The 18,277-nt window shown below is 39.9% G+C and overlaps 1 protein-coding gene across 4 annotated transcripts in view; it reads left to right on the forward strand.

Moving 5' to 3' along the window:
- runx2b (RUNX family transcription factor 2b) overlaps positions 1–5,162 on the forward strand; it is a 57,367-nt gene extending 52,205 nt beyond the window's left edge. For 3 of the 4 annotated variants that reach the window (XM_061746670.1, XM_061746669.1, XM_061746668.1), the window contains 2 exons: positions 539–700; positions 4,286–5,162. In XM_061746670.1, coding sequence (XP_061602654.1) covers positions 539–700; positions 4,286–4,764 — 641 coding nt within the window. In that variant the 3' untranslated portion in view covers positions 4,765–5,162. The remainder of the gene's footprint in view (positions 1–538; positions 701–4,285) is intronic. The other variant, XM_061746671.1, reaches the window with a different exon arrangement.
- Positions 5,163–18,277: the final 13,115 nt, after the last annotated feature.

The following is an 18,277-nucleotide window of genomic DNA, read 5'->3' on the forward strand; positions in this document are numbered from 1 at the left end:
TATATATATATATATATATATATATATATATATATATATATATATATATATATATATATATATATATATATATATATATGTGTGTGTATATACATGTGCGTGTGTGTGTGAAAAAACCCTCCCTCGTTCCTTTCCCGCTCTCTGTCTCTGTATTGCTGCACAGACACAATGATAAAGTGTGCTGTGGTGGTTTGCTGTGTTTACACCTTGGACAAGTGCCAGCAAGGCTCTCTGTGTCTCAGCTGCAAGCACAATGTTTTATAAGGCAAACAGGAAGATGTCTTCTTCAAAGGTAAACATTAGATGTGTCATTATAGAGGACGTTGCGTAACGAGCCCATTTGATACTACTTACCCCAAAAACACAGAGGAACACTGTTCATGGCTGCAGTTTTGTCTATTTTAATGTAACAGTTTCACACCAATACAAGCCCTTTTAGTAATTATTCTTTCTTTCTTTCTTTCCCTTTCCGTTTCTTTTCTTTTTTTTGCTTCCTTTCTTTCCTCTTTCCTTCACTCGCTCCATTTCTCCCCATCAGACCCTCGCCAGTCCCAGTCCTCTCCTCCCTGGTCGTACGAACAGACGTATCCATCGTACCTGAGTCCCATGGCGTCCCCCTCAGTCCACTCCACCACCCCCCTCTCCTCCAGCCGAGGCACGGGCCTGCCTGCCATCAGTGACGTGCCTAGACGATTGCCAGGTAGAAACCACTACTCTGCCACCTCTCCAAAACCCACCCAGACGCCTCACCCGTCCAGGGGCTGAATCAGATCAGGCTGCACAGGATTTGTTTTGGCTACGGAGGCGGCGTTTAGAGACGAGCATATATGCACAACAGTTCCACAACCAAACAAAAGCAGAAACATAAACAAAGGCGGAAAAATGAGCCGCTGCTTTTTCAGCGAGCCGGCGTTGGCCGGCTCTGAAATGAGCGTGAGGAGTGGAGGCGCCTGGTAAGAGTCCGAGCGTCTCTCCATATTTGGATGACGTCTTTCAATCAGCGAAGGGAATAAAACGATCGCTTCCTTTTTTTCCTTTTTTTCCTAGTTCTAAGCCTTTGATTCCAAAGGAGTATGGGTAATAACAGGCCCGCAGATAATAACAGGCTTCTGACTGACAAATAAAATGTCCTTACAGCGGTACACCACTTTCTCAAGGCATTGTGGGTAATTGCATTAGCCAGTCTGTTTGCAGTAACAGCAGCATCTGTGTTCCAATTTGTTTCAGTTTTCTTCCCCAAAGTGAAAGATCCCAACATGCCGCCAGACGGGTTTCTCCCCCGTACACCTGTTTGAATCTCTGCCACGAGGTTTCTTCTGCCCTGCTTTTTTTTTCTGTCTGCTTCCTTGTGCTAACACACTGCACCCTCCTCTTGTGTGCGTGTGTGTCTGGGGGCCGTAGGCGAGGGTGAGTGATTAGCCGATGCAGCCGTGTGACTCTGCATTAGACGGGGTTTAAAATCCAGCCAGCTGCCCTGTCAGCTTTGATTAGCTCGGTCTTCCCCCCCCCCTTCAGCTTTCATCTCTCGAGCGTTGAGCCCTCGCGCTCGGAGTGACACGTGTGTACGTAAGGGGCGCACGCACGCGCTTAAAACGCGCGCTTTTTTTGCCTCACTTGCACACCTCCTTGCGCTTAATGCCTCCTAAGTGATGTGCCTGGGGCTCGCAGATCTCCAGAGATCATGTTGACACCTCGCCAGGCTGCTATGTAACAGTATCACGCTACAGAACATACCAAAGTACAGACTGGTATGAAAGGTCTAGTCTCATGCACGCTCCCGCAAACCCCCCACCCCAATGCATCTTCAAACAATCAAGTGTCGAAATGTTTAATTTGCCGCGCAGCGGTTGCAGAAGTTCATCAAGTAAAGTCATAACACCTCATTCGGAAGTGATGTCTCAGTGTTTGTAAAATCCCCCCCTAAACATTTAGACAATGTCACACACTGGCTTCCTTTGAGCTAATAAAGTTTGATCTGGCTCATCATCACAGGGCCTCTCCGCGCCCCAGAACTGCTCCAAAAAGTTAAAAACAAGAGACGGGAGTTTATTGAAGAGTGCCGGTCATGTGTGAGATCACACTTCTGCTCTACTACGGAGACAATCACCTATTATTTCTATCAAAATCAAACCGATCTGGTGGAAGGAGGAAGTTTAAAAGGCCTAATTGGCAGCATATGCTATCTGACGCTAGCGACAAACCCGGGCTTCGCAATCCCTCCCTGCGCATAAACACTGCGCCCCCTCCTTCTCCCTCCTCTTCCTCGCCACCCCCCTGTCCTCTCGCAGCAGACATGGTGACACGGAAGACGCCTGGTGATTTATGATAAGAGCTCCATGGCTGGACTAAACCACTGAAAGGAGACGGGCTGAGGGGTGGGGTGGTGGGGGGGTTAGGGGGGGGTTGAGGAGTCCTTCAACTCCTCGCCCAGCGCGAAGCTCGCCGCAGCCAGTTAGTGGTTTTTGGGTATTTTTTGAGGGATGAAGCGAAAAGAGGAACGAAGGGTGAGATGGAGCAGCTCCTTCCTAGCTCTCTCCCGCACATGTGACTTACGCGCTCTTGTGTGCACGCACTCGCGCGCGCTCGCACGCTCGCACGCACGCGCACACACTCGCTGGAGCTGATGGGAGGCGAGGAGAGGAGCCACATCAGAGCTCAGCCCTGCCTCATTATGGATCTTATGGAAACTGTTTCTGCTCAAAGTGTTTCCACATGTGCAGCTCCTGATTCATCCCAACTGCTTTTTTATGTGCATACAGTATTCACACACACACACACACACACACACACACACACACACCCAACCCCCTGCACACACAAACCGTTTGCACATGCATTTGCATGCATAAACAATTACATAGATACACATAAACATGCAGCAACACACACAGGGAAGCATAAATATGCACGAGTGTAAAAATATAAGGGTCTTTGTACGTGTGGGAGCGCCGGCTCCAAACAAAGATTATAGTAAAATTAAAAGGTAAATCCAACAATAATGAAGCCATAAAATATTAACTAGCGTTCTAAATTGGTAAATACGCACCTGACTTGAAATGACAGTTTAATTTGCAATTGCTTAATTTCTCAAGTGACTTATTTGTGAAGTTAAACTACTCAATAAAAGTTCAAGCCACACTTTTAATCCAAAGTGATTAAACTGACTTGATGTCCGTGATTAGGAATGGGTGATATTTTACCGTTCACAATAAACCGTCAAAAAAATTCCTCACGGTAAGAATTTGTCATCTCGCGGTAAAAACGATAAATTCCCGTTGATGATGTTTTTGTGTAAAGTCAGATTTTTGGAAGGAAGGAAGGAAGGAAGGAAGGAAGGAAGGAAGGAAGGAAGGAAGGAAGGAAGGAAGGAAGGAAGGAAGGAAGGAAGGAAGGAAGGAAGGAAGGAAGGAAGGAAGGAAGGAAGGAAGGAAGGAAGGGAAGAAGGAAGGAAGGAAGGGAAGAAGGAAGGAAGGAAGGAAGGAAGGAAGGAAGGAAGGAAGGAAGGAAGGAAGGAAGGAAGGAAGGAAAAAAGAAGGAAGGAAGGAAGGAAGGAAGGAAGGAAGGAAGGAAGGAAGGAGAGAGCAGGAGGAAGGAAGGAAGGAAGGAAGGAAGGAAGGAAGGAAGGAAGGGAGGAAGGAAACAAGGAAAGAAGGAAAGAAGGGAGAAAAGAGGAAGGGAAGAAGGAAGGAAGGAAGGAAGGAAGGAAGGAAGGAAGGAAGGAAGGAAGGAAGGAAGGAAGGAAGGAAGGGAGAAAAGAGGAAGGGAAGAAGGAAGGAGAGAGCAGGAGGAAGGAAGGAAGGAAGGAAGGAAACAAGGAAATAAGGAAGGAAGGGAGAAAAGAGGAAGGGAAGAAGGAAGGAAGGAAGGAAGGAAGGAAGGAAGGAAGGAAGGAAGGAAGGAAGGAAGGAAGGAAGGAAATGAGCCTGAAAGAAAGAAAGAAAGAAAGAAAGAAAGAAAGAAAGAAAGAAAGAAAGAAAGAAAGAAAGAAAGAAAGAAAGAAAGAAAGAAAGAAAGAAAGAAAGAAAGAAAGAAAGAAGGATAAATTCCCGTTGATACGTTTTTGTATAACAAACATGGCGGATCTGAGAGCGAGATAGATTTATAGTTAAAAAGGTGGAGTTGAATTGGTATTTTTTTTATCGTTATTGGGATAAATGCCAGAAATGATCGTGATACATTTTTTAGTCCATACCTCCCATCCCTATCCGTGATCATGATCTCTGCTGTTGAACGACAGGATGTCCAGACGACTGACCGTATCCGTGTGTGTGTGTTTTTTCTCCAGGCTCCTCCGACCTGAGTCCGTTCCCCGGCCAGTTCGACCGGCAGTTCCCGAGCCTCTCCTCCATCGCCGACAGCCGCTTCTCCAGCCCGCGCATGCACTACCCGGCCACCTTCACCTACACGCCGCCCGTCACCTCGGCCATGCCGCTGGGCAGCGCCCACTACCACACCTACCTGCCGCCGCCGTACCCGGGCTCCACCCAGAGCCAGAGCGGCCCCTTCCAGACCAGCAGCACGCCCTACCTGTACTACGGCGCGTCCTCCAACTCGTACCAGTTCTCCATGGTCCCCGGCGGGGACCGCTCGCCGTCCCGCATGATCCCGCCGTGCACTAGCGCCTCCACGGGCACCTCGCTGGTCAACCCCAACCTGCCCAGCCAGACAGAGGGCGGGGTGGACGGCGACGGGAGCCACAGTAACTCCCCGACCGTTCTCAACCCCGGAGGCCGCATAGATGAAGCCGTATGGAGGCCGTATTGAAGGCAGAGAGAGATAAGACGTCAGCCCAAGTTTTTGAAAGCACAAAACCTTTTTTATGTAATAAAAAAGGGGGTTTGTGGGCTCGCATCAGCTATCTCCACCTTTTGCTTGGAAATTAAGGTAGAGATTAAAATAAAACAACAAAAAAAAGACCCAGACACACACACACACACACTCACAGACTTGCACAGACTTGTCTTCCTGGAATGTGTTTTGACCAAGGCACTACAAAGGGAGTGATTCTCACAGCAATAATAATAAAAACTATTTTTGCTCAACTCAGCCCCAGCAGACAAGACATTTTTCCAGCTTTATGGCAGTCCACAAACTAAGGGATGTCTCATCATTATTTGTAAAAGACTTTTGTATAGTGTTTGTATTCCATTAAGGCTTTTGCTGAGCATGTTTTTTTTTTTTTTTTTTTTTTTTTTTTTTTTTTTTTTGCTTTTTTTTTTTTTTTTAACCACGACAATATCAAGATGCAAATTAAGCACTGAGTAGCAAGTGATAAGAGTAACACATATGTTACCTGAAGATGTGTGGACAGAAAATTTGCTTTAAACCAATTAATTTAACTTGTATATTGTGGGTGAGACGTTGATGTAGATTGAAGAGTTTTCTTAGTTTTAACTTATAAAAGCCATAAATTATGTATTGTATTTGAAACTTGAGTCAAAGAAGTGTAATCTGAATATTTTTGTTGCATTTATATAAGTAAGTTAATTTGTTTTTTTTGTTTTTTTGTTTGTTTGTTGTTTTTTTTATAGGTAATTTAAGATAATAAGAGATTTAATTTTTTTCTCTCTCTTTTTTTTGTAGCACCCAAAGATTTAAATTTGTCTGGAATATGAAATGTAATTTCCAAAGAGTATTGCAACAGCATGTTTCTTCTGGTGTAACGTTCGGTTTAACTGCTCGACACATTATGAAGCCAACATCCTCGCTAGGCGTTGACACACATTTGGCAGAGAATTAAACCTTTGGTATTTATTGAGCAATAACTCGCATTGTGCCTCTTGGCAACATACCCTGAAAGTCAGCTTCAGTGGGGGAAAATAATTATCCATTTAGGGAAATTCAGTTTAATTTCTTTATTTTGTCTAGTCTGACATGCGCACGCACACTTGTGCGTTTTCTCTTCAAAATAAGGAAAGTTACATGCGAACTGAATCCAAAGACGATTACAGCCGGTGCCGCGCCAGGTAATGCGCTTTAGAGCAGCAAGTCAGGCTCGAAAGGCTGGGTTTATTTTGTGATGCATAAACTCCTCAGGACTGGAATAATCCTTGGATGATCCCACAGATTTGCTTTTTCTTTTTTCACATCCAGTTGGGATGAAAGCTTTGTCAAGATTATAGCTTCAACATGCCAAGTCTATTATAGCTTTCATTTCATATGCAAAAGATAGCTTTGAAAAAGTTAGTGGGCGGCGCCACGCACAGGTTTGTGTGTTTTTCTCTTCCAGTCTTCCAGACTGGAGAGGGAATCACACGCTGGAGGACAAAAGAGACTGTGACATTCCTTCAGACAATTCATGAATCTCCAGGGGCCGGATTCACCAACATGTTCTTAAGAACGATCTTAAGAAATGTCTTAAGATCTAAAATTAAGAAGTTCATAAGAAAGTTCTTAAGTGCAATTCCTCAATATTTTCTTAAGAACCCCCTTAAGAAGTGTCATTTCTTACGAATTTCTTATTTTTCCTACTTAAGAACTTCTTAAAATATGTCATTGCATTGCACGCGCCAACAAACAACATTTATACAGGTAGTTTGCATCTTAACCGTCATTCACTCACTAAACATGGAGAAGGAGAAAAAGAGATGCAGGAACTTTTCAAGGTTATGGTGGATGAGATTAATGTGCGAAAAGAAATTACTATTGGGGAAAATTAATAATAATTAACTACCACGCTAACTAACATGCTAACAAACAGTTAACAGGCTCTTTGTGTAATTAATTACAAAGTATATCCTCAAACTATGACCTACTAGTCTAAACTTGTCTAAAATGTGTTGAAAAAGGTTTATATTAGAGTCTTACCTTTTCACAGAAGACATTTTAAGACAGGTCAAGGTTGTCTTAAAGTTAAGAAAAAAGTCAAGAACAAATTTGAGAACTTTTATTTCAAGAATACAATTTATTCTTAAGTTTTTTCTTAAGAAGAAACTTAAGAAGAAAGTTGAGAAAATACTTAAGAACTTTTTTGGAGAATATGACTTCTTCTCTTTTTTCTTCTTAAGACTGAACTTAAGAAAAAAATGACATTTAAGAAGATTTTTTTTCTTAAGAATGTTTTGTGAATCCGGCCCCAGATTTTGATTTTAATCTTGACTCGGCCCCACCAGATCTGTGCCCTTCCTTCATTCATGAACGTCACAACTTAAATCAATCTCTTGCCCCAGTATTATGGGACGCCTTGCAATCGATGCGACTGCATAACCTCCTAAATTGTGCCGGAGTTCAGAAACTGAGGTGATTGGATTCAGCTGCTGGCAGCAAACTGGTAACCAAAAAATATGGGAGACTTGTGTATGTTTGTTTCATAAAGGACTTATTTCTGGTTTTATTTCGAGCAGCACTTGCGGCCGGCTGCCAACAGGGCTTGTGGTTTTGGTCCTCAGTGCAACTTTTAACGCCACTGGAGTCATACACACACATACACACACTCATACACACATGTACACACTCACAGAATGGATAACACTTGGCCAAACAAACCATTTACATTAGAGTTTAATCTGATCCACAAGGCACTCGATATTTGTTTGAAAAAAAAAAAAATGTGGCCTTTTTCAAATTTTTCATACGCTTTCATATTCAGTGCATGTAGGTAATATAATAAAGCCATTTTTAAAAAGCTGATAAAAACACGGGCCAGTTCACGGATCAGACTTCAAACTTTTCGTCAAAGGTTTGCACGCAGTCTCTGCAGACGATGATGATGTGAAAACAGTTGGTGGATTTGAACATGTTACACTACATTTCCTTAATTGTTTCAGCCCCAAATGAGTCGTAATCGCTCCAGCGTACAATATGCAATAACTTGACAGGAAGCTCCCATTAACGTTCACGTTCAGTATCTCCGCAGTAATTCAACACCTAGTTTGGAATGTCCTTTTTTAAAAATTGTTTACAGATCAGCACAGCACTGAGATCCCATTCTGTCGTCACATGCCTTTTGTTTGTGTTGTGTTATTTTATTTTTTATTCCTCGGAAAAGAAAAAAGGGGCTCGTCCTTTTAAAAAGTTGAGTACAAACTGACATTCAAATTCTTGTATTATTTAATGGTCAACATGTATGATATCCAGGAATTGTACTTTATCTTGCTTTTTATGTAAAGTTTACTTGTTATCTCTATTGCTATGCTTCCTCTCATGAACACTCGTCAGGAAAATTGATCTAACGGGGACTATGTTAGATTTTGCTGGTACGTTTCGTAAAGATCATGAGGTTTTTTTGTTTGTTTTGTTGTTTTTTCTTTTCTCCAAAGGGACAAACAGACCTGACAACAGTGAGTGAAATTGGCATTGTGATTGTACATTTTGTTTATTTTAAGAATAAATTAGGTATTTTGTAACTTAATTCTTCTTAAGTTCATCTCTTCACATGAATCACAATTTTGTATTTGATCATAAAGGCCTCAGGTTTAAATATCCACTTCTAATGAATGATAGGAACTTGCTTAATGGTATAATATATTGTATCTCCCACTGTTTTTCCCAAATTAGTTGGGATTTTGTGTAAAATGTAAATAAAACCAGACACAATGAATTATAAATCATTTAAATCCCATTAGTTAGAGAAATAACAGGAATAATCGTTCAGTTGCGGCTGCAAGTACCAAAATTGGCACACATACTCCTTAGGGGTTGCTCTTTTGATAAAACCATTGTGCCAGAAAAAAAAGCCTTTTTTCAAGATGGCCACCATCGAATATACAGTAATATTGCATTTCGCAAAAAATCCAATAGAGTTGTCCTATTGGAATGATCTTGGTGTCAAATCATAACCTTTTCACTATGTAGAATCTAAATTTGGACCCATGGACTTACACTTTGGCTTCCTTGTACTATATATCTAGGGTTGCCACCTTTCAGAAATAGAAATAAGGGACGCCCTGATTTCAGCAGCGCAGGAGCCAAAAGAAAAAAGCCCCAAAACTTCTAAACTGAATAAAAATGTGTTTATTTTTATATAAAAAAACAAAATGCTTTGATTTCAAGTTTAACGTGCTTTAATAGCATTGAACTTGCATGACTGTACAGACAGACAACCATACTAGCAACTGAAATAGCCTCCTATGCTACTGTATGTCCACATCAGCCCAAATGTATAATATAGCCTACAGGTGAAGAATATGGTGTAAAAGTTAATTTATTTCAATAATTCAACTAGAATATGGTGTAAAAGTTAATTTATTTCAATAATTCAACTAGAATATGGTGTAAAAGTTAATTTATTTCAATAATTCAACTAGAATATGGTGTAAAAGTTAACTTATTTCAATAATTCAACTAGACTATGGTGTAAAAGTTAATTTATTTCAATAATTCAACTAGAATATGGTGTAAAAGTTAATGAAAATACGGTACAAATCGCATCCCGTATTAGTTCAATACGGGACGCAACATTTTTTTTCCTCAAATAAAGGACAATTCCGTATTTTACGGGACGGGTGGCAACCCTACATATATCACTCCCAGAATCCTAATATTCTGCAAAATTAGAATTTTTTTTGTTATGTTTGACACTGGTAAAATGGATGGCAGTGTATACTTTAGTATTGTTAGAGGTTTTGTGTGTGTTTTTTTTGGCACAATAGTTTTATCAAAAGAGCAACCCCTAAGGAGTATGTGTGCCAATTTTGGTGCTTGTAGCCGCAACTGAACGATTCACCTGTTTTCTGCCTGTTATTTCTCTAACTACATGTATAAGTGAAAATCGTGCAAAGATGGTATCAAATGCTGCAACTTAGAAACCCTCTTGAAGAATGTGTTCTTGCCTGAGATCTGTTATGCTTAACATCACTAACTACTTTCAGAGATGTTGGAGGCGGGAGGATGAAATGAGTGTGTAAAGTTAAAACAAACAGCTGGTGCGACGTGTCACAACTAATTAGGTTAAATCACAACCGGTCAGGAACAGAACTGGGCGGACGAGGGGCATCCCAGAGAGACTGCGTCCGTCACCAGCTGGAAGGGAGAAAGTGTTTGAGTTAGGAATGGGTGATATTTTACCGTTCACGATAAACCGTCAAAAAAATTCCCCGCGGTAAGAATTTGTATCTCACGGTAAAAACGATAAATTCCTGTTGATTATGTTTTTGTGTAAAACTGATTTATGGTTCTACGTTAAATCCACGCACAACGTATGGGAAGGAAGGAAGGAAGGAAGGAAGGAAGGAAGGAAGGAAGGAAGGAAGGAAGGAAGGAAGGAAGGAAGGAAGGAAGGAAGGAAGGAAGGAAGGAAGGAAGGAAGGAAGGAAGGAAGGAAGGAAGGAAGGAAGGAAAGAAAGAAAACAAGGAAGGAAGGAAGGAAGGGAGAAAAGAGGAAGGGAAGAAGGAAGGAAGGGAAAAAAGAACGAAGGAAGAAAGGAAGGAAGGAAGGAAACAAGGAAAGAAAACAAGGAAGGAAGGGAGAAAAGAAGGAAGGAAGGAAGGAAGGAAGGAAACAAGGAAAGAAAACAAGGAAGGAAGGAAGAAAACAAGGAAAGAAAACAAGGAAGGAAGGAAGGAAGGAAGGGAGAAAAGAGGAAGGGAAGAAGGAAGGAAGGGAAAAAAGAAGGAAGGAAGGAAGGAAGGAAGGAAGGAAGGAAGGAAGGAAGGAAGGAAGGAAGGAAGGAAGGAAGGAAGGAAGGAAGGGAGAAAAGAGGAAGGGAAGAAGGAAGGAAGGAAGGAAGAAAGAAAGAAAGAAAGAAAGAAAGAAAGAAAGAAAGAAAGAAAGAAAGAAAGAAAGAAAGAAAGAAAGAAAGAAAGAAAGAAAGAAAGAAAGAAAGAAAGAAAGAAAGAAAGAAAGAAAGAAAGAAAGAAAGGATAAATTCCCGTTGATACGTGTTTGTGTAACAAACATGGCGGATCTGAATCCTTCCAGTTTTGCAGTACAGGTGTACTAATTTAATTGTTTTTTATCAATTCAATTTAATTGTTGTAGTTTAGTAGCATTTAGTATCTTTTAGAGCAGTGATTTGGGGCTCCAAAGACTGAATATAGTTAAAAAGGTGGAGTTGAATTGGTATTTTTTTATCGTCATTTTTATCGTTATTGGGATAAATGCCAGAAATTATCATCATACATTTTTTAGTCCATATCGCCCATCCCTAGTTTGAGTGCTCACCTTAAAGCTGGAGATGACAAACATTATTTACAAGCATTCATTTGTAGCGAACAGAAAGTCCTCATGGTCCAATGTGACAAGTTAAACAAGTGTGACAGAAAACTTTACTTGGCAGTGTAAAATAATGTAGCATTAAGCTAAATCTGATTGTTTGGAGAGTATCTTTAAAAGGTTTAGACAGCCAACTTATTTTGATTAGATTTCCATTTCTGGTTTGTACATTTCCAGTTCATGCATCACGTGTTTGATCTATTCTGAATAAGCTAACACGCAGATCTGAAGAGTAGGAAAAACACACATTAAGTGGTGTCATCTCTGATCTGCTGTGAAACCAGCATTACTTTTTGCTCGCTGGAGTAGCAAAGCCATGGGTTCTCCCGCACGCTTAGAAAACTAAACTACTCCTTCCACTGTCGCTGCCATGGCTGTATTTCAAAGGTGGACTGAGAAAAACCAAAGAGATGGAGACAGGACCAGAAACAGAGAAAAGCAGGGGAAGCTGTTTTACATTATTCCAAGACATAATAGAGCCAATCTAAGAGTGTGTACACATGCTGAAAGGGAGATCTACACCATCTCCACATGTTTTGTTAAGGTTCAGATTGGGAACATTCTCGGGATTTCCCTGAATATGGATTGCGTGGAAAAAGCTCCTGCTGGTTTCAAGTTCACATTCTCAGCGTTCTCAGCCATGTCTAGCAATTATAATAATGAACTCCGGAGGAGCAGCGGGACCCAGACACCCGGGGAAATTAGCATAATGTCCTGCATGCACGGGAGAGACGGAGCACAGAGACGGAGCTCAGGCTCATTTAAGACGGGCCCGGTGTAGAGTTTTTTTGTCCCCGGCTAAATTTGATGGCTGAACATGATGCCAGCGATGATGCAGGCTTAATTTTTATACCAGGTTGTAAGCCGTTTTGCAGCAGCACAGCAAAAAGTAGACTGTGCTTTCTTCGGTACATTATGCAATCAAGAAAGTAGTGCAAACAAGAGTTCGGAAGGAGACAAAACCACAGACACACACACACACCCATACACAGAGCTGAATGCCCAATACAAACTGTTTACTTGACCTCTACAAAGGTTTCAGAGAAACAGCTCAGGCGGGAAGTGATCCTCAAGGGCCTCATACCACTCAGAGAGCTGTATATCTCCTCCTATGTTTCCGTCTTCTCTAACGAGGCCGTGTCTGCGCGTGTGTTTGTGTGTGTTTCTTTTGCCTTTTAAACGGTGCATCTTGATTTCTCATTTAGTCCCGGGATAAACTCAAGGCCGTGGCCCCTCCAGCGTGGGCCTCAACTGTTGAATCAGCATGAATCCCTTGACCTCCCTGATCGTCCGTTATCTTCACAGGGGGCAACTGAAAGTCCCAGAGGAGGACTACAATTAAGTAAATAGATAAAATAGAATAAAATCTGGGAAAAAAAAGCCTCATTGTAATTACTCTCAATTCCAAAACCCACCCTTGTGACTTTGCAAACAGTCCGAACAACAATAATTGTTACTTTGGCGCTCTCTAGTGGCTTGTTTTCAAACCCGTAGAGACCAGCGGAGGAGACCACCTATGTGGTTTGCAGCATGGCCAAAAATTCAGACTGGATACTGCCAAACAGTGGTGGACAATAACTGAGTAAATTTACTTGAGTACTGTACTTAAGTACATATCCAGAGGATTTGTACTTTACTTGAGTATTAGATTTCTTTGGTACTTATTACTCTTACTTGAATACATTTCCAAGACAAATATTTTTACTTTTACTCGAGTAAATTTCTAGGAAGGTTAAAAAGTACTCGTTACTTTCAGGTCTGCTCTTTTTTCTTCTTCCCTAAAATCCTATTGGACACAAGCTGTTTTTGTCAAAGGAGGAGACCTATCACAGTGCACGCTCTCCACTGGGATGTACGGAAAGCGGAAATACGTCAAGCCTCCTCAAAACGATACCGCCAAAGTAGCCTGTGTTTGTCAAGACAGAGCCGCAACAAGTCAAGACATAGCCGCAACAATGGCTACGCCTGCGTCAGGAGAAGAAAGACAAAATCAAAAAGACAATAGGATGGTGCAGGTTCATTTGGTTTCAGTTCATGATTGTTAATAAACTCTGCATCATCTGCTGTCCTCTTATGATCCCATTAATTTGATTTGTTTTTGGTGTTTCTGCAGGTTTTATATAACATTGTGGTTCTAAAAGCAGCACATCAGTGCAGCTGGTTTCAAAGAGTTAATTCTCAGAAACAAGAGTTAAAAGATCTTTAAATTAATTTAGAAAAAATATTGTAATTTACAGATGTGGAAAATAAGAAATTTACTCTTACTCTTACTTTTACTTAAAGTAAATTTAAAAGCATTTACTTTTGGATACTTAAGTACCTTTTAAAAGCAAGTACTTTTCTACTCTTACTCGAGTAATATTTTGACTGAGCTACTTTTACTTGTAACGGAGTAAATTTTGACCAGTAGTATTTGTACTCTTACTCAAGTACTTGGGTCAGGTACTCTGTCCACCTCTGCTGCCAAACTAGCACTTTTGTTGCAGCAACCCCACATGATGCCCCTGTGGACTAGAGTCTGCACATCAACAGTTTCTCAACAGATGAATGCCAGATATGAAAAGATGTTCACCCTAACATGACAACTTGTCTTTTGACCTGTAATAAAAGAAATGATCAACTGCAGCTTGCAAGGCAAGATACAAGCAGGCAGCGGCCCAGAACCTCACAGACAGAGCTGGTTGTAAGGCCTGCCTGCACCAGAACTCATTCATCACCAGATTAAAGCGTGCCTGTGTCTTTAGCCGTCTCTGGAAACATTTGATTCCATGAAGCCATTTGCCACTAAGTGAAACACAACTTTATGAAAGTGCACTCATGAAAACCCAGAAATGCCTATATTTAATGAGCTCTGCCAGTTCAGATTATGCAATATGATACTGGCCGCACTGACTTAAAAAAAATGAGAAATTACTGTAAAAATGTGATTGTCAGGACCATGGACAGCGACCAAACACACAAACAATAGGCCTCTTTGTCCAGAGCCCTCGCTTCATGTCAGTGTTTTAAATTATACACCATCCCAGCTGTCAAAAAAAGGCAAACTGTTGTAGCACAACTGAGTGTTCAGAACATAAGACAGGATAAACTGCAGCTCCGTGCCAAATATTCATGTAAAACAGGACTTTTCCATAGGTTTCAGCCAGGCAATAAGATTTCAAAAATTTGAGTCGGGGCCCCATCTTCGCTTGAAACCAAGCATGAAGGAGCTCTATGTGTTCCTGCCATCATATGAAGGGTTGTTAAAACTTTATCAAGCAATGGTTAAATGAAGAAGTAATGGACTGGTAATTGAGATCATTCACAATCAGTACAAACGCAAGCTGTTGGGAAAGAAAATATTGAGTTTGTCCAACTTAAACTGGGCATTCAAAAAATATGTAAATATGTTAGTCTGACTGAATTAACATTTCTAGAAGATGGACCAACAAAAAAAGATAATTTGCTTTAGAGTTATTCCTGCGTGGATGGAGTTGAATGGATTCAACTGGCTAGATGCTCTTCAGTTCCCGCCCTTGGCATTGATTCGGAAGAATACTCCAGCAAATTTCCAAACCTGAAAGCGTATAATATATGTGAAGATGCAGAGTTGTAAAACTGTTAATTTTATCACTTAACATGGTACCAGTTGGCTTTGTACGGAAGAGTATTAGGGCCAGGCAGGAGAAAAATAAAAATAATATTTTAGAGGAGGAAGATTTTTTTTTCATTATGCACTTCGAGAAAAAAGTTGAAATGTCGAGATTAATGTTGAAATACAATTTCAAGAATAAAGTCGAAATATCGTGAATAAAGTTGAAATTTCGAGAATAAAGTTGAAATACATTTCGACTTTTTTCTCGAAATTGTACTTCAACATTAATCTCGACATTTCGACTTTTTTTCTCGACATAAAGTCGAAATTTCGAGAATAAAGTTGAAATACATCTTGACTTTTTTCTCGAAATTGTACTTCAACATTAATCTCGACATTTCGACTTTTTTTCTCAACATAAAGTCGAAATTTCGAGAATAAAGTTGAAATACATTTCGACTTTTTTCTCGAAATTGTACTTCAACATTAATCTCGACATTTCGACTTTTTTTCTCGACATAAAGTCGAATTTTCGAGAATAAAGTTGAAATACAGTACATTTCGACTTTTTTCTCGAAATTATACTTTTTTTTTCGACATTTCGACTATATTCTTGAAATTGTATTTCAACATTAATCTCGACATTTCAACTTTTTTCTCGACATTTCGACTTTTTTCTCGAAGTGCATAATGAAAAAAAAATCTTCATCCTCTAAAATATTATTTTTATTTTTCTCCTGCCTGGCCCTAATACTCTTCCGTAGCTTTGAACCAAACTTTTTGTAATTTTTTTGGTTATTTGACACAGTAGGTCACACCAAAAAAAATTCAAGTACAAGCTGAAATGGGGCATACTCCCTATCACAGAAGAGTCTGACATACTTCAGTCAATAAATCAATTCTCCTCCCACCCTTATTTACTGTGACAGTGACAGAAGTCCAATTAAACAGTCTTGTTGAACTATAACCTTAAATGTGCAAGTAAACGTGATAAATGTTCACAGCTTAATAACACACAACCCTAGTGTCATTTAGATCATGTTAGGCCTTTGTGGAAACCCACCATATAACTATGGCCATGTGTAGATGCCAGGCAAAAAAAAAAAAAGGGGGGGGGTAAGTATGCCCGCCATTGTGTCTGGTTCTGCTTTAAACATTCATCCTCTCTGTCTCCAAGGATCATAACTCGCGTTAGAGGCAGTTTTTATGGTTTATGACTGGAAAATAAAATTCAGTGTGTTTCCTGCAGGCAATGCAATGATTTACAACTATGAATGATAAAGTGAGCTCCCGCCTGACAGTACGGATATGTGAGGGCTGCTGAGGATCCAGACATGTCCGACATGTGGATGTGAGTGCGGTTGTGTAGTGAGTGTGGTCACCACAGTGTGGTTATATACACTGGAACACAAGCATCTATTGGAACATATCACAGAGGGGAAAAGTTCTGGCTCACTAAAAGGTATCAATACCTGACATCATCATCTCACATAATTAGCGCAGTGTCCACATCCTTCTCCAACTACCAAGGATCATTTCATGTGGTTCAAAACTGGAACTGAGGCCCTCACCAGTAAATCTAACCAAGAGCATAAATACCTCTGGGCACTGCTGCCATGGCTACTCACATGGTTACTCACTTCTGCAACCCCTTTCCAAAAAATCCAATCAGATGTGTTTATTGTTATCTTCTTCCTAGTTTTGGTCTGATTATTTAAATACACAGAAAAATGTCTTCATTGCCTGGCTCCAAAGCTCAAATAGTCCACTTTCCTGGTCCGTTCCAGGATCCATTCAACTGATCTAAGACAGAGGCCGACGCGTGCCAAGAATTCTCTCTGGTGAGGTCGTCAGTCTTTTTGCCGAAACCGCAGGCGTGCGCCAGGCAGATCAATAATCCCCATCAGGCTTCACCACAAGCCACTCAAACCTCCGAGGACAGGCAAGTAGAGGAGGGTTGGAGGACCTACGGAGAATTTGATACTCTCCGAGATGCTCTCCATCTCGGAGTGGAAGAGATGAGGAGTCGTCTTCGGCAGCCCTGTCTCTTTTTTAAACATGAGCTCGGGTTCCAAAACTAGTTCCTCTGCTCTGATTAGACACTTCCTTTTCAAGCCTGACGGACCTCAGTTCTCACTCTCTAAAGGACGAGTATGGAAGTAGTCAGAAATCAGTCATCGGGAAATGTGAAACATTTCAAGAGACGGGGAACTCAATATTTTACATTCAGTTCTGCCTCTTAAGCATTTGCATCATCGAAAAAATTACGTTTTCAAAAAAAATAATAATACTGGTGGAATATAGTAGTCCACATTTGAAGTGGATCAAAACATTTTTTAAATAAAATAAAAATATACTATGTAAATTTAATTTAATTGAACCAAACTGATCTGAATAGAAATAAATCAAACTGAATTGAATTGCATTGCATTGCATTGCATTGCATTGCATTGAATTAAATTAAATTAAATTAAATTAAATTAAATTAAATTAAATTGAATTGAATTGAATTGAATTGAATTGAATTGAATTGAATTGAATTGAATTAAATTAAATTAAATTAAATTAAATTAAATTAAATTAAATTAAATTAAATTAAATTAAATTAAATTAAATTAAATTAAATTAAATTGCATTGCATTGAATTGAATTGAATTGAATTGAATTGAATTGAATGGCATGGCATGGCATGGCATGGCATGGCATGGCATGGCATTGCATTGCATTGCATTGCATTGCATTGCATTGCATTGCATTGAATTGAATTGAATTGGTGCAATTTTTTTCTTGTTGCTTTGGGCCCCCCTTCCAAAATTAAATGTTATGAATTAGGCACGTGTGTTATATACACATACGTGGATACCAGGTTGTGGGAATTTAAATTGAATTGAATTTAATAGTATTGAATTGAACTGAAGTGAATTGAAATTTACTCATTTGAATTGAAATTGACTGAATTGAATTGAACTGCATGGAAATCAGTTCAACTGACTTGAACTGAATTGAATTGATTTTAAATTGATACAAAATTCACTGAATGTTGTTAACCCTATTCCTGTTGTCTTTTAAGGCAGTTTTTCACTGTCTTTGTAAAATATTCATAATTTTCTGCCTATATTTGGCCATTACAAACATACATATTTTAACACATTTAAAAGAATATAGGGACACCCCGAATTAATTCAGAAAGATTATTATTGGATATTGGTTTTTCTTTATTTGTTGTTAATGAGGAAATAAAGCAAACATTAGGGATGGGCGGTATGGACTAAAAAATGTATCACGATAATTTCTGGCATTTATCCCGATAACAATAAAAAAAATAACAATTCAACTCCACCTTTGTAACTATAAATCTATCACCACATTCAGTCTTTGGAGCCCCCAAAACACTGCTCTAAAAGATACTAAATGCTACTAAACTACACCAATTAAATTGGATTAATAAAAACCAATTAAATGAGTTACACCTGTACTGCAAAACTGGAATGACTCAGATCCGCTATGTTTGTTACACAAACACGTATCAACGGAAATTTATCTTTCTTTCT

The sequence above is a fragment of the Cololabis saira genome, chromosome 18 (genome assembly GCF_033807715.1).
Source record: "Cololabis saira isolate AMF1-May2022 chromosome 18, fColSai1.1, whole genome shotgun sequence".
NCBI classification, from domain to species: domain Eukaryota; kingdom Metazoa; phylum Chordata; class Actinopteri; order Beloniformes; family Belonidae; genus Cololabis; species Cololabis saira.